Source organism: Eucalyptus grandis, chromosome 7 (assembly GCF_016545825.1).
Source record: "Eucalyptus grandis isolate ANBG69807.140 chromosome 7, ASM1654582v1, whole genome shotgun sequence".
Taxonomy (NCBI): Eukaryota; Viridiplantae; Streptophyta; class Magnoliopsida; order Myrtales; family Myrtaceae; genus Eucalyptus; species Eucalyptus grandis.
The window spans coordinates 34,164,941-34,187,416 of record NC_052618.1 but is presented as its reverse complement, the minus strand read 5'-3'; the positions used below and the strand labels follow the sequence as shown (position 1 = coordinate 34,187,416).

The 22,476-nt window shown below is 38.0% G+C and overlaps 1 protein-coding gene and 1 long non-coding RNA gene across 2 annotated transcripts; both read left to right on the top strand.

Annotated features, from left to right (window-relative positions):
* Positions 1-3,336: 3,336 nt before the first annotated feature.
* LOC120296105 lies at positions 3,337-14,886 on the top strand. Its single transcript, XM_039317761.1, has 4 exons — positions 3,337-3,960; positions 10,429-10,518; positions 11,786-11,879; positions 14,783-14,886. Exons 1-4 carry the CDS (start codon positions 3,337-3,339, stop codon positions 14,884-14,886), a joined length of 912 nt encoding a protein of 303 aa, XP_039173695.1.
* Positions 14,887-20,103: 5,217 nt separating this feature from the next.
* On the top strand, positions 20,104-21,964 carry LOC120295284. Its single transcript, XR_005552634.1, has 3 exons — positions 20,104-20,247; positions 21,486-21,584; positions 21,664-21,964. It is a non-coding gene; the product is annotated as an uncharacterized LOC120295284 (long non-coding RNA).
* Positions 21,965-22,476: the final 512 nt, after the last annotated feature.

Here is a 22,476-nt window from a genome sequence, read left to right as displayed (position 1 = left end):
GTGAGATAAGTTATGTATCTTTAACAAATCATGATGAAAGCAAGATTTTATTTTTATTTTCTTAAAATTTTGGATAAGTATGATATTTTATTATTATTGGATTGTAGGTCTTGTTTGACTACGAAAGGAGAGAGCTTAACTGCCAGAGGCTTTGGTCATTCAAGCAAGGACTTCACTTTGCCAAACTACTCCCGGTCTAATATAATCTTGAAGAAGCTTCCTCCTCCTTTTAGTTAAATATGATACATTTATCCTGAATTTTTGTGATATCAAAAATTCTAAATTATACTTACTATAATATATTTACTCTAAACTTTGTTCTCAAGAATAGATTTGGAATGGAATAAAAAAAAATGAACAAATTTACTTGTTTCCTAGAACAATTCTAGAATCAAGCTAGTTTCTTCTATCTTTTCTTTTTTTTTCTTTTCTTCTTCTTCCTCTTCTAACTAGTCGCTAGGCTTGGCAATGGTTGGCAATCTCCAATGACGAGGTCTAGCAACCTCAACGGAGCCTCGCCAACCCTTGGTGAAGTCGGCCTTGCCTTGGCTAGGTGGGGCTCGACCTCGACAAGCCATCTCACCATCACCGAGTGAGGGTCTAGGTTGGCAGCTAGAGAAGGAAGAAGAAGAGAAGGAAAAAAAAAGAGTAAAAGAAATATCTCATTAAATTATTAAAAAAAACTAGAAGAAATTTTTAGTCACAAAAAAATTTAAGTTGTATCAAATGCATTTCTATTACTTTTCTATTTCATGAATAATAATTTTGTACAGCTCCTAAACGCGTTTCAATGCTCAAAAACTTGTCCAAAAACAGAATAAGAAAAACTATTTTGAGTAGACAGAACAGTTATTAAACAAGTCTTAAAGGACCTCGCTTGGAGAATGGCACCGTCACTTTACAAGAACAGTACAATTTGCCCAATCATTTTGTTAGGTGTATAACAAGCAATCAGATGACAAATTTGCTCTAGAAAACCATTTATTTTACATGTTTGTAGTAATTAAAGAAGCATATCTATTGATATTGAAGAAAAAGAAATTCATGGGGTTATTGACTATCCAAAATCTCGCTGAAGATACTTGGAGCAGGCATTGCCATTTGGGCTGAGGACTCAAGGTTACGAGACATTGCTAGAGATGGGGTTGTCCTTTATGCTGAGCATCCGAAGCTAGTCAAGCCAGTTCAAGGTCTTCACTGTTGGAAGTAGTAAAATTGATTAGATCCAGGAAAATTTTACTTGCACCTGTCCTCGTACATGGCATAGGCGTTTAAGTGGAAGAATTGGACTGTGTTGGAGTTCCACTCTTAACCGACTTCAACTCTGATGAAAAAGAAGAAAACAACTTCCATGAAGATAAGTGGTTTCAGGAAGATAAATGGTGGGCCCAACATTTAAGACATGAGTCGTCTTATTGACAAATTGAAGTTGGTTAACATGGTGAAGTTGGACTTGGCCTTGGATAAAATTTCGGCAACTCCCATTCACGCTGAAGACGGCAAACAAGAGGAAAAGTTCAACTTTACTTCTTGTATTTTGAAGTCAAAGACGGTGGAGTCCAGATGGTGGAGATGTTTATTAATATATGTACCTACGTTTGTTATTTTGTTTTTAGAGAGAGTGAGGGAGCTTTAGGAGCATAGAGAGAGAAATAGAGAGAGGATTAAGCTTAGCAAAGCTTGTATAGTTAAGTTTGTAAGAGTGTGGAGTGTACTCCATATTAAGCCTTCGCAAGGCATTTTCCATAATATATTCTCTCTTTTGTGTGCTTACATTCTCTCCTCATTGAATCCTTCAAAGCTCCTTTATCCTTTTGGTTCTAACATTTCCGTCCCACGTGCTGATCAAATTCAAGGATAAGCTTGGCGACATGACTATTCATGAAGAGAGCCTTCATTTTGATGTGGAGATAGAGAAGATCCAAAAATTTGGGTCATTTCAGAGAAGCTAAGGCCTATTTGGTAACTGGACAAATAGTGAAAATTTCTATTATTTTGTTCTTGGGAATAAATTTGGAACATAAATCTGTTTAGTAAAATTTTTGTTTCTGGGAATAAATTCCTATATTTTTGTTCCCATAAGTAGATTTGGAACAAAATTGAGAAATATAAAAAGTTGATTCTTTGTTTCGAGAACAATTTTAGAATCAAGTCAACCTATTTTTCCTTTTTTTTTCTTCTTTCTTTTTTTTGTTCTTCTTCCCTCTCTTGTTTTTCAAGTGCTGTCGCCACTACCATTGCAGTTTGCCGCCACTTTGCTGCCCCCGCCGTCCGCCGCTATCCACCAGCCACCGCCACCAATCATTGACGAGCTTGCCGAGGCTTGCCAAGCCGGGCGAGGTTTGGCAAGGCCTAATGAGCTTGCCGGTGGCCAGGCAAGCCTCGCCTAAGCCTCCTCCAACCATTAACGAGCCTCTCATAGCCAGGCGAGCCTCGACTCACCAAGATCTAGCGAGGTTGAGCTCCACCGACCTGGGCAAGCTCGATCGAGCCTCGCCCAGCTGTCGAAGAGGTTTGTTCGATGAGGCACGGCCTCACTAAGGGCTAGCGACGCTCTGACAAGGTCCTCGACCCTCGTATGGCCGGTTGCCGGTCATCCAAACGTTGGCAACCGGCAAAGTTGATGAAGAAGAAGAGAAACAAAAGAAAAAGAAAAATAATAATAAAATTATTAAAAAATTATTTTAAAAATGATTTGGATTAGAATTTTCAAAATGGTACCAAACACAATTCTATTTTAGGAATTGAAATTTTAAATAGTTACCAAACGGCTTAAAATGCTTAGAAATCGTTGCCAAGAATGGAATAAAAAATAATCATTTATGATTAGAAATTGTTCTTGAAAACATAAGCCTTATCAAATGCGCTCTAAGTTTGTGCTTTCTTCTTCTCTCTTTGGACAGGACTACTAAACCACAAGGCGTGAAAAGGGAAGGAATTGAAAAAGTAGCACCGACCTTCTAATGCTCTTTCCCACCACTCACTTACGGTCGCAGAAGGGGAAATTGAAAAAGTATAAACCGGCTGCAGAGACGGCATTTAAGGGTTGAGAGAGACGGGAGAGAGAGGGGCATAGCTCCAATGGTGGGAAAGACAACACTCAATGATATCTAGCACAAAAGAGAAAAGATAAAAGGGATATGAGGTTTAACAAGTAAATAGACTGAGACTTTGATTTCCTAAGAAAACCGGACAAGCAAGTTGTCCAGTCCCCTAGGGAAAATGAGGGGTCAGACTCCACGGTCACCGTATCATTTCCCCCCTATAAATGATGGCGAAGACATTCATTTTCTCGGGATGGACGACACTGTGCATAATCAAGCTGAGAGAGAGACGATGGTGAACCCTTTCAAGATTTACAAGCCCTTGTTGCGAGCGACCATGAGGCTCGCCGGATTGAGACCTCAAAAGATCGAGATCGAACCGGGGACTGTCATGAACATCTGGGCTCCGACCCGATCCAAGAAGAATGCCAACAACGGTAAAAAACCTGCCGTCGTCTTCCTCCACGGCTTCGCTGGCGACGGCATCCTGACGTGGCAGTTCCAAGTCCTCGCCCTTGCTGGGGACTATGCGGTCTACGTGCCGGACCTCCTCTTCTTCGGTGGTTCCTCTACCGGCGATGGCCGCTGGACTTTGGGATTCCAGGCGGAGTACCTGGCAAGGGGGCTGGCAAAGCTGGGAGTGCAGCAGTGCACAGTGGTCGGGTTCAGCTACGGCGCGATGATGGCGTTCAGGCTGGCCAAGTTGCAGCCTGAGCTGGTCGAGTCGGTGGTGGCGACGTGCTCTGGCCCGGTGGTGACGGAGTCGCTGAGCCGAGAGTGCTTAGAGAGGTTGGGGTTTCCGACGTTGTCGGAATTTCTGTTGCCTGATTCGGCGAGTGCACTAAAGAAGTTGCTTGAAATTGGCAGCTTCCACTTCCCTAGACTCCCCAAATGTGTTTTCAAGCACGCTCTAGAGGTACGTACCAAAGCGAACTTTTCTAAGATCATGCACGGAGACCTTTGCTCTATCCAGAGGTTCTTAGTCCATTATCTAAATAATCGATCAATTCTCCGGTATCGGCTTTTAAATTTTCATCGTGTCAATGATGTAAACGAAATATATTTGTCAACTATGTGTAATCTAAGGGCCTGTTTGGCAACATGCCAAACAGTGCCAGATTCTGATTTTTTGTTCCCAGAATCAGTTTGGGACGAGAATCGTGTTTGGTAAAATTTTTGTTCCCGAGAACAATTTTGGACAAGATTTGAGAATAAAAAAAAATATGATTCTCCATCCGAGAATCAGAAAAAGAATCAAAACGGTGAAACCCTCGCTCTTCCCTTTCATCATCCTGGTTGCCGTCCGCCACTGCCTGCCGCCGTCCGTTGCCGCCGCCATCGTCCACCGCCGGTCGCCGGTCCGACGAGGTCGCCGGAGGCTCGCCAAGCCAGGGTGAGGTCCGGTGACCTCGCCGGAGGCAAGCCCAGCCACCGACGAGGCTCGGCCTCGCCGGCAGCTGGGCGAGGCTCGGCCTCGCCAAATCGGGCGAGGTTGAGCCTCGCCGGTGGCTGGCGAGCCTCGCCCGGCTACCGGTGAAGCTCGCTTGGCCACCGGCGAGGCTCGCCCGGCCCGCCGGTGGCCAAGCTGGCCTTGCCGAGGCCGGGCGAGGCCGGCTCAGCCACCGGCGAGGCTCGGCCGATGAAGGCCGACCTCGGCGAGGGCCGGCGACGCCGGTGAGCGTCGCCGGCCCTCGTCTAGCCGACCGGTCCGACGACCGGCCGATGAAGAAGAAGAAGAATAGGAAAAAAGGGAAAAAAAAAAAAAAAGAAAAAAAAAGGAAAAAAGAAAAGAAAAGAAAAAAAAAAAAAAAAAAGTAAAAAAGGAAAAAGGAAAAGAAAAAAGTAAAAAGTAAAAAAATTATTTAAAAATTATTTAAAAATTAAAAGAAATTAATTTGGAACAGAATCAATTAACACGATATCAAACGCAATTCTATTCCATAATAAAAAATTTTGGACATTACCAAACGTGCTTTTTTACTCGGAATCGGTTCAGGGAACATAATCAAAAATAATCATTTCTAGTCGAATCGGCTCCCGGAACAGAATCGTTACCAAACGCACCCTAAACTACCAAATCAAAATAAACTTATCAATTCACTCATGAGTTTTCCATTTATTACGTAGCTAACCAAAACTCATCGCTTTTACTTATCAAATTATATAACTTTATCCATACTTAGCATATGTATCCTGTTTTAATTGTTTCGAATAATTTAACGTAATTTTTGTTCTTTACAATCCAATGACATATCAATATTTGTTATTTTCGCAAAAATGCTCTTAACAAAGCAAGGAAAGTTGCAGGCGTGGCTTTCTCGGAAATTTTGATAACTTTTGGCTTTGTTTTTCCCTTTTAGACTTTCACAAGCTATATAGGACAAGCAATGGTTGTTGAGAATTTCAACATTTTTATATTTTCATTTCTAAATTCCGGAATACCATGCTCTTAAATTTATATAGGACCACACTTGGTGGATGATGGTTGAGAAGATCAATCGATTACATAAATTTTTGCTTTTCTTGTCACATATCAATGGTAGTATTGATTTTAATGTGCTTTTCGAAGCAACCTTTGCACTTGTAGCCTTACGTTGCTAACATGTCAAGATTGCATTACGAGTGACGATATTAAATTGGCAAAATGTGTGAGGCTTCACTTAATATAATGAAAAAATTATCATAAGAAAGTGGATTTTAACATAACATGTTGTATTGATCATCAATTTATTGTGGCAATACAATATAGTTTAGTTGATTTATGTTTAAATTTGAATCGCCAAGATATCTATTATTGATCATTTAATCAAATTTACTTTTTGATTTTGATTATATAGCATAATTTTAATGTTATCTCTTTTTATTTCTCTCCTCCCACCAAAAGCATTTTCAACTATAGTTGACCCTAGGTATAAGATTGGTGAAATGTTTCATTGTTTTTAATTTGTGTAATATTTTGTTTTGGATAGTTTAATGCAATTTTAGCGTAAGTATATAATATTTCTAATTTTGGTGCTAATGACTAATTGCTTGGTTATACTTTTATTATATTGAGTAAATGATTATGTTTCTTAACTTTTCTAATAAGATGCTATTTTAAGTAAATGATTGCGGAACCTGTAATTTGTGCGACAAAGTCCTCTAAATTAGATGACTCTAATTGATTCTTTTCATCATCAATACCCTTAATCATTTTGAATTTGTTGTAGAATTAATCAATTTTAATTTACGAACATAACTAGAAAATTCAAATTCTGAAATTTCAGCTTTATATGTTTTGACCAATGTAAAATTTAGAGTAATAAAGAAGAAAATCGATAAGAAGTGAGAAAATTGAAGGAGGAGAGAGAGAGTAATCATGTGTCGTCACCCTCTACGTCTACCCTAGCCTTAGTCGTTGGCACCTATCCTGTCCTGTACTCACCTCCATCATCACAAATGTTCCTTCTTTCCACATATTCGAAATTAGTCGATCAATTATTGTTATAATAATAATTGTTATTATTTCTTTTTGCTCAAGAGCTTATCAAAGTTATGAAGAAATACTCGTTATTATTCAGATAATTGTTTGCTTTCTCTATAATATTAAATTTTTTAAATTCCTATGGCGACCGCATTAAAACTAAGTGTGTTCATGACAAAAGGATTTGATTGCATGAACCATTGGAATTAGAGTATTCATCAGTATTAAAAGTTTCAGAACTTTATATAAGAAGTACACAAGTTAGAGGATCGATGATAGTATTGAGAGACAATTTTGAATAAAGGCCTGAAGTGCTTTTATTTTTTAAATAATAGTCTGAAGTGTTCTCATTTTTTTTCAAATAAGAGCTTGAAATGAATTTTATTTCAAAAAATGGCTTGAGTCACCGGTTGATAAGGGTATTTTTGTCCTTTACATTTTTGATTTTTTCCCTTTTTTTCTTTTTTGTATTAGATAAATAATAAATTAAAAAAATGGAAGGGAAGGAAATTAGGTTAGCCCTCTTGCTACCGTCTCACCATTGTCGGGAAGGGTTGGCGATCGTGGGGGACGGTTGGCCAAGGGTTGACGAGGGCCGCCACTAGCAAGGATTGGTTGCGAGTGGCAACCCTTGACCAGTTCTAGGCTAGGGCCGGTAACCCTCGCCAAATCTAGGTGAGGGCTGTGACCCTTGCCCAAATCTAGGCGAGGGCTTGCAAACCCTTGCCTACAATTGGTAAGGGTAATCGGCCACTAACTAGGACTGACGACCTTTGGCAACCCTTGATTGGCCATTCCTCACCATCATCGGCCATTTTTAAATATATATATAATTTAAATAATATTAAAAATTAAAAATTATATTAGACAAAAATGCCCTTAGCTAGCCGGTGAGTCAAGTCCTTAGTTGAAACTTTTATGGCTACTTAAGGCCTCTATTTGAAATAATATCTATTTTAGGTATTTATTTGAGAAAATAAGGGCACTTTAAGCCTTTATTTGGAAAATTTTCTAGTATTAGTTTAGAAACTTTGCAATTGATAAAATCTCAAAGGAAAGTTTATATATAGGTCCTCGAGGGCTACTATTGGATCATAATTTGAAAAATGCTATTCACAAAAACACACGTACATGTAGGACTTGGGTTGGACTACCATATTTTTCTTAAGGTGAATTTATTTGAATTTTTTCAACACGTACCATTACCATTTTGGAATATTATGGTATGCATGCCTCTCAAATAAATTTTTGACCGACAATTTTCTTTTACGAATGAAGTTGATTGTACTTATTTTAAATATGTGGTCCTTAGTCTTAACTATGGGAAGGTATGTTACTCATCAGTTCGTCACTTATTTCATTCATTCATCTCAAACGATATATTCAGTGAGTTAAATTTTGAGAATCTTTAGATTTAATAAATGTGTGCCCCATGAAAATCTTATCAAATCTAATGATCTAGATACATTTTACTATGTATAGGACTTGGAGAATCTCTCTATTACAAAGTGAGGACTTGACTTTGCTTCAAATTGATGAAGACATTTATTATTCATAATGTCGATAGAAGGAAGAATTTTCACGAGTCTTAACATGTTGATGTCATATTGGACTAAGTGCTTATCATATGTGCACATTGTATTGATCCATTATGTGATACAAGTTTTTCTACTAATTTTATTTTTAGTAGAATGTTAAAGTATCCCATATCATGTATCTACGAGGTTTATATAAAGGTGTGTGTGTGATTACTTTCACTTATTAGTTTAGGCTTTTGAGTTGACAATTTTAACAAGGTATTAGAATAAGGTGTTGCCCCAATTTATTTTTCACATGCGGGCCCTCATTTGTCAAATTTCATGTGTTATTCGTAATCCCACTTGCACATAAGAGTTGGACATGCTTATACATAATGCTAAAAAATATCATGGGATAGACTAACAATGAAGATGGCAAGTAGTTACCAACTCTCTAATGTACATCCATCACAAACGTACTATCAATACAAGATCTATGATTTAATAACTTGTGGTCCCTGTCACTCACCTGTGTCTATCGAGCTACCACATCATTCATTGTCACCCTACTAGCCAGCACGGATGCTGCAACCTTCTATTGTCTACGTTCGATTTAGCTGAAGTTGTTAGAAATGCACAACGAAAATTCGATACTTTTATCTAGAGAGATTGTCAAGAAAGAGACTAAGTCCAAGCTTGTCAATATATATTTAGTTGAATCCATCTTCACTTAAAAACTTAAATATGAGTTTTGAGCCAGTTAAGATATATTAATATCTTAACACCATATTTATTCTTCAACACGAGTCTTTTCAAATGTAACTTATGTATGCAACTCAACAGAAGCAGAGGGCTTGGTTCATGACCTCAGAGGTTAGAGCCGCCACATCGTTCGTTGTGATCATTTTAGGAGACAGAGAGATCTTTTGCACATGGACATGGTAGCATCTTGCCAACATGATGGGCCCCATGGGCGAGGCCAAAATGAGTCGTTGTTGACTAGTCGGAATAGAACTGAATAAGATATGATATTAAATCTAAATATTCTACTAGATGTTATTCATTGTTTTGTGAATTATAGTAATATAGTCAAATATTTTTATATTCTATCATGTTCATTGTTTGGTATAAACAATATATCAATATTATTAAATATGAAAATGCACAAACTGATATGTTAAGAATCTCTTATAATTCACTAGTTAATTTTAATTTTAGCAACTAAATAACTAATTACCTCAACGGTCATAGTGCTGGAATATATATATAAAGGTTATACAATTAGTGTACCTAATATTTCCCAATAAGCAAAATCCAAAATAAGTGATTTGCGTTTACCCGCATAAGATATGTAAAACATATAACAGAAAGAAAAAAATCTCAGCCCCCACCAAAAAAAAAAATGCAGGATCTTCAACTGTTTTGTGTAGCTCTTTTAGACAAATCATATATACTCAACTCTTTTGTTTCGATAAAAATGTGTAATTTATAAAATATTTTTGTAAAAATGATTGTTCGTATTAAATAAAATAATTAATCAATGAAAAATATTTTCATTGTTAACAACCATTTATATCTAAATATTTTCATGGATAATGTTAATATTTCTCATTCGTTCGTTGATTTTTATAAGTGATGCAAGTAATTATTTTTAGAAAATTATTTTCCAAATCATCAATTTTTCACGAAATAAATGAAGCTAAAATTCTAATAAACAATTGCATAGGTTTTGATGATATGCTTTTATCTGTCAAATTTTATCCCTCATCCTTGGCACATTGACCATCGTCCCCGTCCCACAACCACTACTACCACCATCCATTAGCCTCCCTTAGAGAGAGAGAGAGAGAGAGAGAGAGAGAGAGAGATGCTGCATCAAGCTTATTGCTGCAATGGGGGTGACGCTGATTGTAACGTCGCTGGAGGTCTCTAGTAGTCGCGGGGTCGGAAAGTGCCACGGCCAGCATTGATGGTGTGGTTGGGGCAGAACAAAACGAAGTAGATCTTTCTCCTTTGCTTTTGGGAGACAATCAGATGTCATCTCCTCCGTGGTGAATGATCATCATCAAGATATTTGTGCCTAGATGACGGGGAGAGAGAGGGAGAGAGAGAGATCTATCAACTCAAGTCTTGTCGTCAAAGTGGAGCCACCTACGGTGGTGCTGGGACTGGAGGTGGCGGTCTCCATCGATGGTGGCTGTCACAAGTTCGGTGCTGGTGGGCGTTTAGAAGCAGGAGAGAGAGAGAGAGAGAGAGAGATTTTTCTAGTGATATTTATGAACATGTGTAAAAATCATAATGGACTCTCCTCTTTTTTCTTTTTTTTTTTTAAAACTATAATGGACTCTCCTTGTAGAGATGAGATGTTTACCTCATTTATCCCTTTCTTGTCGTTGGATGGTAGGTCTTGTTTGACTGCAGAAAAGAGAGAGCCGAATTGCTGGAGGCTTTGGTCATTCCAGACAAAGATTTCGCTTTCCCACAGTACTCTCAGGTTTGATGAATCTTCTCCTTCGGTGGTTGTTTATTTTTTAACCCTACATAGAATCCTTTGTTACCAAAAAAAAGAAAAAGAAAAAGTTTTTACATAAAAAAAAAAAACTGATTATAAGTTGAAAAATTCTGATTTATACTCATTTTATGGGGGAAGTACTGAACCAAGCCGGCACTTAATTGAGAAAAATTTTCTTGGTGGCTGCAATATGAGATGAGAGCCATTATTTCTTTCATTCTTTGTTGATTTTCTCTAACATTAAGATCCTGGGCATAATACTTGGATTGTGTAAATCTGCATGTCACTCTAGTATAAGTTTTGTTCTGACAATGCAAGATGTGTTTGTAACCTGCTCAAGTATACAAAAGGGAAAAATAGAGCAAAACCACCTGTATCAAGAAAAGTATACGCAAACGATCTCATTCACCTTTTTGGAGGACCATAACCAACTAATCTTCTCGATTGATAGTGTATAAAGGTGCTCGTGTAAAACTTTTCACAGTTGTGATGTATGCTACAATTTCTCTGCCAAAAGCTAGTCCTAAGAACACTTATCCTCGCAACCTGTAAAATTACTTTCCATGGTTCTCACCAAATCCAATGATATATTATACATATTAAGTTCATAACATGTCTGTGCAAGATATGCATAATTGACTTGATGTCAACCCTTTCATCTTGTCAGATGATGTGTGGCTTTTGCATTTGACAACTAAGATAATTCATGAAAATTACCATAAAAATTCCAAATTTATTGCACTTATGTCAATTTACTTGACCAAGTAACATCATATTAGTTGCCTCCTATCAGGTGCAATTATCTAAATTTCTATAATCAAATAGTTTATTATCTATATATAATGAATAATCATTACTAATTATATTAATCAATGCTCAAAAAATTATAATTGTTATTTCAATCATATTTTTAACTATGTAATACATAATATTCTTTTAATTGGACATATTAAACGATCAAATTGGAGTCATAATAAATGAAAAAAAAAAAACTATTTACCCCTTGTTTTATATGTGATTCATACAACAAAAAGGATAATAGATACTATAATACTTAAATCAAACAATGTACTAATTAATGCAATAGCCATTACGCTACAACTTATTCCATTGCTACATATAGTTGATACGAAATGGACTCAGATTATTCGGGTGTAAGGACGCAATACTTTCTCAAACTACATTCCCTCTAGTTATATTTGTAGAATGTTGTGGAAATCGGCTGATGATTGATGGGATCTTTTTGCAGAAGGTGCATCTGGTTTGGGGCGAGAATGACAGGATCTTCCCTGTTGAAGTAGCCAAATCACTGAAAGAGTATGTTTACAGATTTCCAATTAATAGTTCGTCAATCAATTTATATTTATTTATTTATTAATAATAAAGTTTTAATGCCGAAACCATATTGTCATATCAGCATGTCTTTGCTGCTTCCTTTTGCTTGATTATCTTCCATCGTGAAGAATAGAAGCCACGTCTTGTCATAAACTTTAACCGCAGTTTTTATTTTGTCCAATTTTGGTTTGCAATTAAGACAACTCGTTAGATTGCATATGTTTTTTTTTTTTTTTTTTTTTTTGATGACAGGAGGAACCAGCTTGCACCGACAGTGCGTCGTAAACCCCCCGGTGACGCTAGCAGGGAAACCACCACCCCGACGCCACGCTTAAATCACCACACAACGCTTTAGCCTCCCTGCTTTGCAGGGGCTTTGAACCTTGGCCTCCACCGGGGAGGGCAAAGGATCTACCATCCATGCTGCAACGGCCGGTGGTGTTAGATTGCATATGTTTGTATCAGAATTTTAAGAAATGAATTTTGACATATAAAATCAATTTACGACAATGACAGTGTAACTTTTCTTTTGCACGGTTTGCAGACCTAATAAAGCTATTATATGTTCTATGTGAAATTGCATGAAGCTAATTGGGAAGTATTGATACACTTGTAACGATTTATTTATCTTATTGGTACTTGGTTCACTGATAATTTCGCGTTAAATATATATATATATATATATATATATATATATATCTCTCTCTCTCTCTTTTCCGACCCGACATCTATTATTGTAAATAGACATTCTTAAAAGATGTTGTTTGCTCCAATGGGTTTCTGTTCAATTGTTTTCGGCAGAAATTTGACTCGTTCCTTTATGTTCTTTTGGACAGAAATTTGGGAGATAGTGCGACACTGGTATGCATTGAGAAAGCAGGCCATTTGGTTGCATTGGAGAGACCTTTCGTCTACAATAAATGTTTGAAGAAAATTCTGGCCTCTATTTACAAAGCTGGACATACAAAATAATTGGGTCGTATTCTGATGACTGTTATAACAATTAGTAGAATAATTTGTTAAAAAGATTACAAATATCGTCAATTTGGTGTGCATCTTGATGAATTTGTTGTTTTTTTTTAAAGACACATGCACTTAATTATTGCAATAAATAACAATATATGGTTGCAATCTTGCTTTCGAAGTAAATCTCAGCCACATTGCTTCCTTGGTTGCTTCTGTTGCTGTAACGTACTCTTACCCTAGCGTTCGATGTTATGAATTTGCTTTATTATATAAAAGGAATATAGAGAGAGACAGAGGAATAGTGGTGGCAGATGACTGTTTATCGTCACTGTCCGCCGCGAGGACGAGGTCACGGGAGAGGGGGCTCTGGAGGCGGAGGTAGCTTGGCTGTGGAGTTGGCTAGGTGATTATCACAGGCGGAGTCGGACCAGAGCTATCTTGTTGCAGGGGAGAGGCTGCACAGCGGTCAGGATTGAGGGGCTAAAGAGGGAGAGGCTGATTTGGATTTTCTAGACAAAACCTCGTTTTTCTTGGATTAGTATCAAGATGATATTATTATTTTTAAATCCACATTAGTTTGTTGACGTGAGAATGTTATATCAAATGTTTAACAGTGACTTGGAACAAAAGGTTAATCGGAGAATTTATATGAGATTTAAGTGAAAGTTGGTGATTTTTTTTTTTATATAAAAAGAAACATAATTTGAACTGAACATAAAATTGAAGAATATTTAGGATTTAAGGAGAAACAAACTACGTTGTTTCCAGCAAAAATCTTGTGATATAAATTGGTTCTTTAAAAATTGACGGTACTGCAATTTTTTTTTCTTTTTTAAGTAAATGGACATCCCGGGTAAATACACGTACTAACAAAGATGGCGGGACAACGGGGAGAAAGGTAGTAGAGTACGGGTTAGACGGTAGCGAGCACGCAGCAAAAGAGCTTTACGAGAAAATATTAGATGAGTCATTCTCCACGTGGACTATATGAAAACCACACAAAATTTGACATGTGTTGTCCACATATAATCCATGCCCCACGCTAAGATAATTTAAAATTGGAAAAATGTCACAAATGGTCCATGAATTTTCATCTAATATTTAATTTCATCCCTAAGTTTTTTATTTGCTCAATTTGGTCTCTTAACTATTAATAAATGGTCCATCTAGTCCTTCCGTTTATTCAAACCGTTAAGTGATGAAGTGGAGCATTAATTGATTACGTGAAACTAAGTTGGATTACTAGAATTATGAGTCAATATATACCTTAAAAAAAGAAAACAAATTAGGGGTTAGCTAGAGATGAGAGCATTGATTACAAAAGCAGAGAGAACAAGTTATTCTGTATCTTTTATTTTTTTATTTTTATGGTGGCCACAATTTGACCCGTTGCAGATGTAATTTCCATACGGATATTCCACATGTCTTTTTTATTTTATTTTATTTAAAAGACTCAAAGCCATGTAAGCGGATGTCGTTAACTTTAACTAACGGAATAACAAAATTGGTCAATTTTCAAATAGTTAGGGATTAGATGAAACATTTATTAATAGTTCAGGAACCAAATTGAGCAAATCAAAAGCTTAGGGATGAAAATGAATATTATATGAAATTTTTGGGACTAAGTTGAGCAAATCGAAAGTTCAAGGATGAAATTGAACATTAGATGAAAGTTCAAGAATCAAATTGAGCAAATTGAAAGCTCAATGATGAAATTGAACATTAGATAAAAGTTCAAGGATTATTTGTGACGTTTTCCTTTTTAAAATTTTATGCTTCCCTCTCTTCTGTCTCTCTAACCTTCTCTCTCCTCTATAGACCATCTCTTTCCTCTCTTTTCTCTCTCTCCCCCCGTTCTCCATTCCAATATAGGAGAAGAACAATATTGCGAGGGGTTAAAAAATAGTTCTGTGCTTTTTCTCTCATCATTGCGCCACTCTTCCAGCGAACCGTGACATCGACGACCCTCCGCCTCCACTTGTTGCCTCCGTTGGCCCCAACCCCAACATCAATGCCAATGCCACCGATGCCTCCATTGTCGCCTCTTAAGCCCCGTCGTTGCATTTTTACCTCACTCTCGCGACCTCCATTCCTCTCTCTCTCTCCCCTCCGCGAAGCGCCTTTGCTTGCCGACGCTGATGACCCTCTGCTCGCGTTTTTGCCTCCCTTTTCGTGAGCAGAGGGCTCTCTCTCTCTCTCTCTCTCTCTCTCTCTCTCTCATTCCTCCCCAAAGCGCCCATTGCTCTTGAACATGGATGCCGCCGTCGCCATCGCCTCCCCGAGCCACCGCCGTCACCTGTCGCAGCCCCATTGATGGCTCCCATACTAGGTAGGCACACTTTTTGATGAAATACTCTTACCAGCTAGACAAACTGATAAATGGAAATTGGGATTTGAATGAATTTTCTGAAAAGTAGTTTGGCTTTTTAGTAGTTGGTCATTGCTCTTTTGAATGATTGTTGATGATAAGCAAAGCTTCTCTTCTTTGAGTGGAATGGCTCTTCCATTGACTAAAGTTTGAAAGTTGCTTTGAGGTGGTAAATAGGTGGGTCGGGTCTGGTATGGATTGGGTCGAAAATGTGTTGACCCATATTTGACCCATTTAACCCGTTTTGGCCCATATTTTTGTAGTGTAAATCTAGTGACACATACCCAACCCTATCCATACTCGACCTATACCCAACTCGACCCATATTGCTAAAACCCATTAATATTCTAAAAAAAACCCACACTCACTTTAAGCTATATGCTAATTGGATAAAAACCTCAAATTAAATTAAAAAATAGTAAATAAAATAAAAAATGTTAAAAACAACCTATAAATTGAAATATTTATGAAGAGTTAGACTATGCGAGAGGCTCCTCTTATTTAAAGTGAGCATACTATTGAGCAACTGAAAACTGCAATGTGAAACTAAGTATTAGCTATTTGAACACTATCTAATGAAACATCTGCGAAGGCAAGAATGAAAATGGTCTTTCGCAAGTCGGATTTATGCGAGCTTCATCAAATTTGGAATTGGAAGTAAACGCTTCTCTTAATAAGAATCTCATTTGCTCATTCAAAGAAAATAATTCTATAGCTACATCTATAATTCAAACAAAACTATCCACTCTGGAAATCCTAGAAAGACCGACAACAAGATGTAATGCTCGGAAACTTCTTCACATACAGTTATCACCCTTCCCTCCTTCCAGACTAAGTCGACTTCATACAGGTTAACCAAGTGTAGAACATGACCAAGTCCCAAATATGAAGATATCTTCAATTCTAGAGGTAGAAAATTTTAAACCTAATACCAATTACAGTTCATCTTTTAATAATGAAACAGTGTAAGAATGTTCACATGGACTAATTAAGCATAGTACAACTTGTTTATGGTTGGCCACCCCTAATCAGCTTCCTAAATTGTGAAAGCTTCTATAAATATCTGCAATTTACCAAGAAGTCAACTGCCATATCAAAGGAAAAACATGGTACAAGTATAGAGAAGGCACCTTATAACCAAAAAGCTCACAACATGCCTATCAAAACACTGAAATTCGGTCTGCAAAGACAGTCTTGTACCTATGCCATATTGTATCATCCGTGAGACAATGAATATAGAATATTGAGAACAAACGTATCGTGTAACACAAACCTTTCTTCACGCTTCTCAAGTGTTGCAATTTGTTCTTTTAGCTGAGTCTACAATTTACATGTGCAGCGACACAACAAGAACAAAAGAGCATTTAGTTATGCACCACCAAGCTATAGCTTTTCAAATAATGTAAAATCATTTACAACCCCAAATCAAAACTTCATCATACGTAATGCAATAGGCACATGGATTTCATTATTATGTTGAATCAACATTTAATGTTCAGATATATATATTCGTGCACACACACAACACACATACACACACGCATATCAGCACATTGTTAAGAACCTACAATATTGCAAGAACAAGACAAAAACCATTTTAACATGCTAGTCTGAATCTGGAGACAAAAGAGATAATTTAATAGTAAACTTTACAAATAAAAGAAAGTACCTAATGCGAATAGTCTTGGAAGTCGACAATGAGAGACTCATCCTTAAGATCTTTCTCAGGCAGAACTCCAAATAACCAATCTCTGATGCATAGCTCAGCCTCCACATTTTCAAGCAAAAAGTTACTACGATATTTATTTAGGATGCATCCTCCAATGCTAAAGGCTGACTCTGAGGCAACAGTAGTGATAGGAATACTCAACATATCACGTTCCATGAGATATAACTCAGGATATCAAGGACATTGAGATCAAGGAATTTTTTTCTATCAACCATGGGCTTCTCTAAATACAAATCCAATTATGATTTAGTAGATTGCAAGCCAAAGTGTTCACTCTCAAATGCATCATACTCATCAAGATTGTCCCCAATGTTTTTGACAATGTCCTCAACTGAAATGTTACCTTGACTAATTGAAGATGCAAAGTGATCATCTCTTGATGTAGAGGTTACATATTCATCAAAAAGCATATAAAGCTTTTCTCGAATGCTCCGTACAAATTCCACATATTTTTCAAACTTCTTTAGCATTGCCATAGCCATAGATCTAATAGCTACATCCTCACTATTCCTTGCATTTGTCAAACGAAGCTAAATCTGCCATACTCCATAGAAATATAAATTTGTCGTGGGATATCTAACTCCAGAGAAGAAGAGAGAAATATCATAGAAAGGTTGTAACAAGAATGCAATTTTCTTGGCTCTAACCCAATCCTCAGGTGATTGACATGTAAGAAAGTTAGAATCAATTAGCTTCAAATGGGAAAATGCATGTTCAAAGATCAAAGCACCTTCAAGCATTAAGTACGTAGAGTTCCATCTAGTAGTCACATCTTGATGTACTTTTTTACCCGTCTTCAAGCAAGACTGTGTTATACATTCAACAAATTTTGCTCTCCTCCCTTGTGTATCTCTCACATATTTGACAGATTCTCTAATATTTTGCAATGATCCATCAATCATCTTTAGACCTTCTTGAACAATAAGAGAATGTGTGCACCACAACGTACACGAAAAAACTTCCCATTACACAACAAAGAGGATCTCATAGAAGGTGTACTTTTCCAAATATCAACCATATTGTCATTGTATGATGCATTATCCAATGTGATATTGAAAATTTTCCTCTCAATGCCCCATCTCTCAACAAAGTCAGCAATTTTTCCAATAAAATGGCACCATTGTATGGAGGTGGCACATAGGAGAAGCACAAAACATTTGCATGCAATTCCTAATTCTCATCAATGTAATGGGTAGTGATGGTCATATAATGATCAGTTGTCACAGAAGTCCACAAGTCAGAAGTTAAACATATTTTGCTAGAAAGTGACATAATATTTTATTTCAAATTTCTCTTCTCCTTCTCATAAACTTTTACCACATCACTTTTTGTTGTATTCCTCGATATGTGCTTCACATTGGGATTAAGATAATTAAGCATTTCTCTGGTAGCCTCATGCTCTACAAAAAAGTATGCGTAATTGTGTTTGACTATTACTTTTGCTAGCTTGCTTCTAAACACAGTTTGATCAAACTGTTCCATGGAATTGTCAACGTTGGCCTCTTGATTGGGACATGTAAATGGCGCAACAAATTTTTTGTCCCATGGAAGCCATGTAAGTTGATTCGCACCATTTACACTTGGCCTTTTTTTTTGCCATCCTCATTTGTGAATTTTTCAAATTCAGACCATACAGTAAAAGTGCATTTTTTCAATTGTTTAGAGCAAGTAGAGTTATCTTCATCATCCTCAAGAAATATGAAATAAGGATGCAGCTCTACGTTTCTTAGACCCTTCTGTTGTTGAATATTCTTCTTGATTATCATTAGACCTTGACATGTCAACTAATTAGTTAAAGAAAACGTGAATTAGAACAAGTTATTTACTCAAAGAGAAATGACATGTTATATTTCTTTTTAATACTAAAAGAAAACATCTCCAACTTTCATTCTCCTGCAAGAGTAGAGTACAAAAGAGAAAACCTGCAATTAAACAAGCAATAACAATCAAGTGATTGTGAAATAGACTAAGAACAGAGACAAGGAAAGAATCGCATGCATCAATAACAAAAATTGAGGAACTCAATGTGTCAAAAATTTACAAAGACACTTCCCTAAGAACAAGCATTGCTGTCCCAACCAGTCCGAACCCTAGACCCGACTAAAATCAACTAGAAGAATAAGATATAAGCCAAGAACTCATTCAGCCGGAACAAAGTTGTGATTGTGCCCCATTTAAGCCACAAAACTGCAGAACCCAACCCTAATCAAACAATCTCTACTGCTAAAAACCCCTGAGTAGAAGTGGCAAAATGGGTCATGGACCCATTTTTGGACCCATATTTTTCACTAATGGGTCGTATATGGGTTATGAAGATGTAATGACCCAGCTAAAATGGGTCAAAGTGTTTTAAGTTCAATTCATATGGGTTGAAAATGGGTCACACATTTTGACCCATTTTCGACCCATTTTCAAAACCTAAAAAACATAGAATTTCCTTAATGACAGTTGCCCTTCATCACCCACCTTAGCCACTCGCCTCTAAGCCACCTCCACCACTCGCCTCCGCCACTTGCCGCTGCGGCTCGCCTCCGCCGCCCACCTCTGAGGCTCGCCTCTACTGCTCCCTCGAAGGTCAATGAGCTTCGTCACCCACCTCCGCCGCTCACCTTCGCAGCTCGCCTCCAAGTCGCCTCTGCCACTTGCCACCACGACTCGCCTCCGAGTTGCCTCCACTGCCCACCTTTGAGGCTCGCCTCCGCTGCTCCCTCGAAGGTCAACGAGCTTTATCACCCACCTCCGCCGCTCGCCTCTCCCACTCACCTCCGCAACTCGCCTCCGCCACTCGCTGCCGTGGCTCGCCTCCGAGTCACCTCTACCACCCGCCTCCGTCACTCCCTCAAAGGTCGATGAGCTTCAGCCTAACGCAGTGAAAATCCAGCTCACGGGTGTCAATTTTTGCCTCAATAGCACAACTTGAGCCATTTCAGGCCTTTCGATCCCTCCAACCTTTCCGTGAGTTCCCCGTCTTTCTCTTGGCCCGACGCCTTGTCCTTTTTATATCTGTTGGGTGGCGCGTGCTTCGTTTAGTTTCCTCAATTTCTGCTACTGCTATCGATGTGTGTGATTCTTTTTCTTATCTCTTTTCTTAGTCTATTTGCCGGTGGTGAAAGATGATGAAGAATTTGCATGGGAGAAATGACGTTTCCTCAGCTTCCGCTCACGGAAGGGTTGGAGGGATCGAAAGGCCTGAAATGGCTCAAGTTGTGCTATTGAGGCAAAAATCGACACCCGTGAGCTGGATTTCTCGTCGACCTTCGAGGGAGCGGCGGAGGTGAGCCTCAGATAGATGACTGATGCTTGAACGAAGAATGTAAGTTCACAAAGCATCCTCAGTTGTTGTTGTGGCTAGACGTGATACTACAGTTATGGAATGTGTGGAGAGTCCTATATACTCTGTTGGATCTTTGGTCTTTCTACTTTATTGTTGTACCTAGAAATGAATGAGCATATGAATTTTGTCTTAGTTATAATGCTCTTGGCTGAACCATGATCATGGTGCCCATATTAATGATTTTGTTAGTCTCTCTTTTTGGTTGTTGCAAGATCAGCACCAGGGCCATTTTTCACGGTCATTCATCATGAATAGTTACGATCAAAGAGAACACTACTTGTCTGAAGTGAATTGATTCCCCTAGAACTCAATCGTTACCTAACATTTCTGTCGGTGTTCTTTTGTATGAGCACAGGTTGCTTATGTCCAGACAGCATTTACTTCTGCTAGGACATTCCCACCCTGCACAACTCTCTTAGTGCTTCTTGCAACTCGTTAGGTCTAGCATGCGGTTTTTCTGTTTGGAAGTTACTTTCCCTGTGCATAGCTAGCTGGATTTGATGCCAAGTGAAAACAAATTATCGCAGTCAAGATCTAAAAACTGAAGAAATAATTGCCACACTAGACTACGCTGACGGAGACTCTTTTGAATATAACAAAGTGGTCTGTCCATCATTATCTCTTGATTGCATCAGAAATGCAGGCATCGTAAGCACTGTTAACTCAGTCTAGAGAACCTTACAAAAGCTCAATCACAATTTAGTTAGCAGAGTGTTAAGCTACATATTTACACTCTCACGTTTTCAACAAAATATCAGGATGCAAAGTACTACAACTCAACTGACAAAACTTGAAATAGGATTGTCTTAAGTGACACAAATCAAAAGCACAACCATAATAAAGATACATGTCATCGCGAAGATCAGAAGCCAAGTAAAGCATGTAGTCCTAGAGCTCTCTGAGTATATCTCTGATGCTCGTACATTAACCTGATTTGTGCTTGCCAAGCTGTCCTCAACAGCGTTCTCTGTTGAATCAAGTATCTGCAATGAACCCATAAGGACCTTGTCAGACTTAAGTAAATTGTTCTGTTCAATGGAAAAGCCACTGCCCAGGGAAATGTCTTGATTAAAGCAGCTGTTTGCAGCAGACTTGCAAGATTGAAGCAGATCGCTCACGTTACATCCCAGAATTGCCATTACGAAAGGAATCAAGATAAAGAAAAATTAAAGGACACCTAATATAGTACCAAGATCTACTTTTTCTGTATTTTGCAGGGACTGACTCATCACGAGGCTACTCTCTTTCAGTTGCCATGCCAAACCCACCATTTCATCCGTCAGAGCCTCTTGAAGCTTTCTGTTGAAAAGGAAAAGGTACAATCACAATATCTGTGTATAATTCTTAGAGAAGGACAATCATAACACCGAAGTATTGGTCAAATTTTTCAAGCAGCAGCCACAAAGTAAGCTGAAGGTTCAATGTGGACGATGGGAAAACGAGCTTGAAGGAAAAAGAAGCCTAGACACACTCGGGGAGGGGATTGTAACTCGCCAACTAAATCACACTCTACTTTTAAGCCCAAGAAAGTTTAAACTGATTCAACCTTAGAGCCATATGCTAGTCTCACAGCATATCTTCTTCAACCTTACTTGACACCAGAGTCCAGAAATTTTACTCTTTTCTGTTATGATGTCGTTCAGTATGTATCATTTCAACATATCTTCATACCTGACCAGATTCTTAGATCCTTCCCGTTCCAGCCTATATATAATCTTGCTTTTTTTTTTTTACTTCTCATGACGTCGACATATCATGACGAAGGTTTTTCCTCACTAGTATGGTCCGGCTCTCTAAGTTCTCACAGTGCCCCCATAATCAGGTGTTCAGGACGAAACCATTTTATCAACAGGACAAGAAGCAATGCATGAACTATTCAATATCTCTGGGTATGGAAAAATCCCCAAACTATAAAGTTGTCTTGTAATAACACGATCATGACTATTTTTCATTATTGAAAAACAAGAACGATAAAACCTACCTGTGCTTTTCAATGGGTGCTTGTGCTGCAGCATCAAGTTTGACAGGTCCTGATGTATCAAATTCATTAAGCGATTGAGACTTGAGGTCGGCCCGTTAAAATCTAAGTGATGAATTAAAATGACGAATTGGTAATAGCTCATGTAGATAACTTCAGGCAATAAAACAAATACATCATCACTGTAGTAGATTCACTTACCTAAATCTCCTTCTCAATCCTGATCTTGG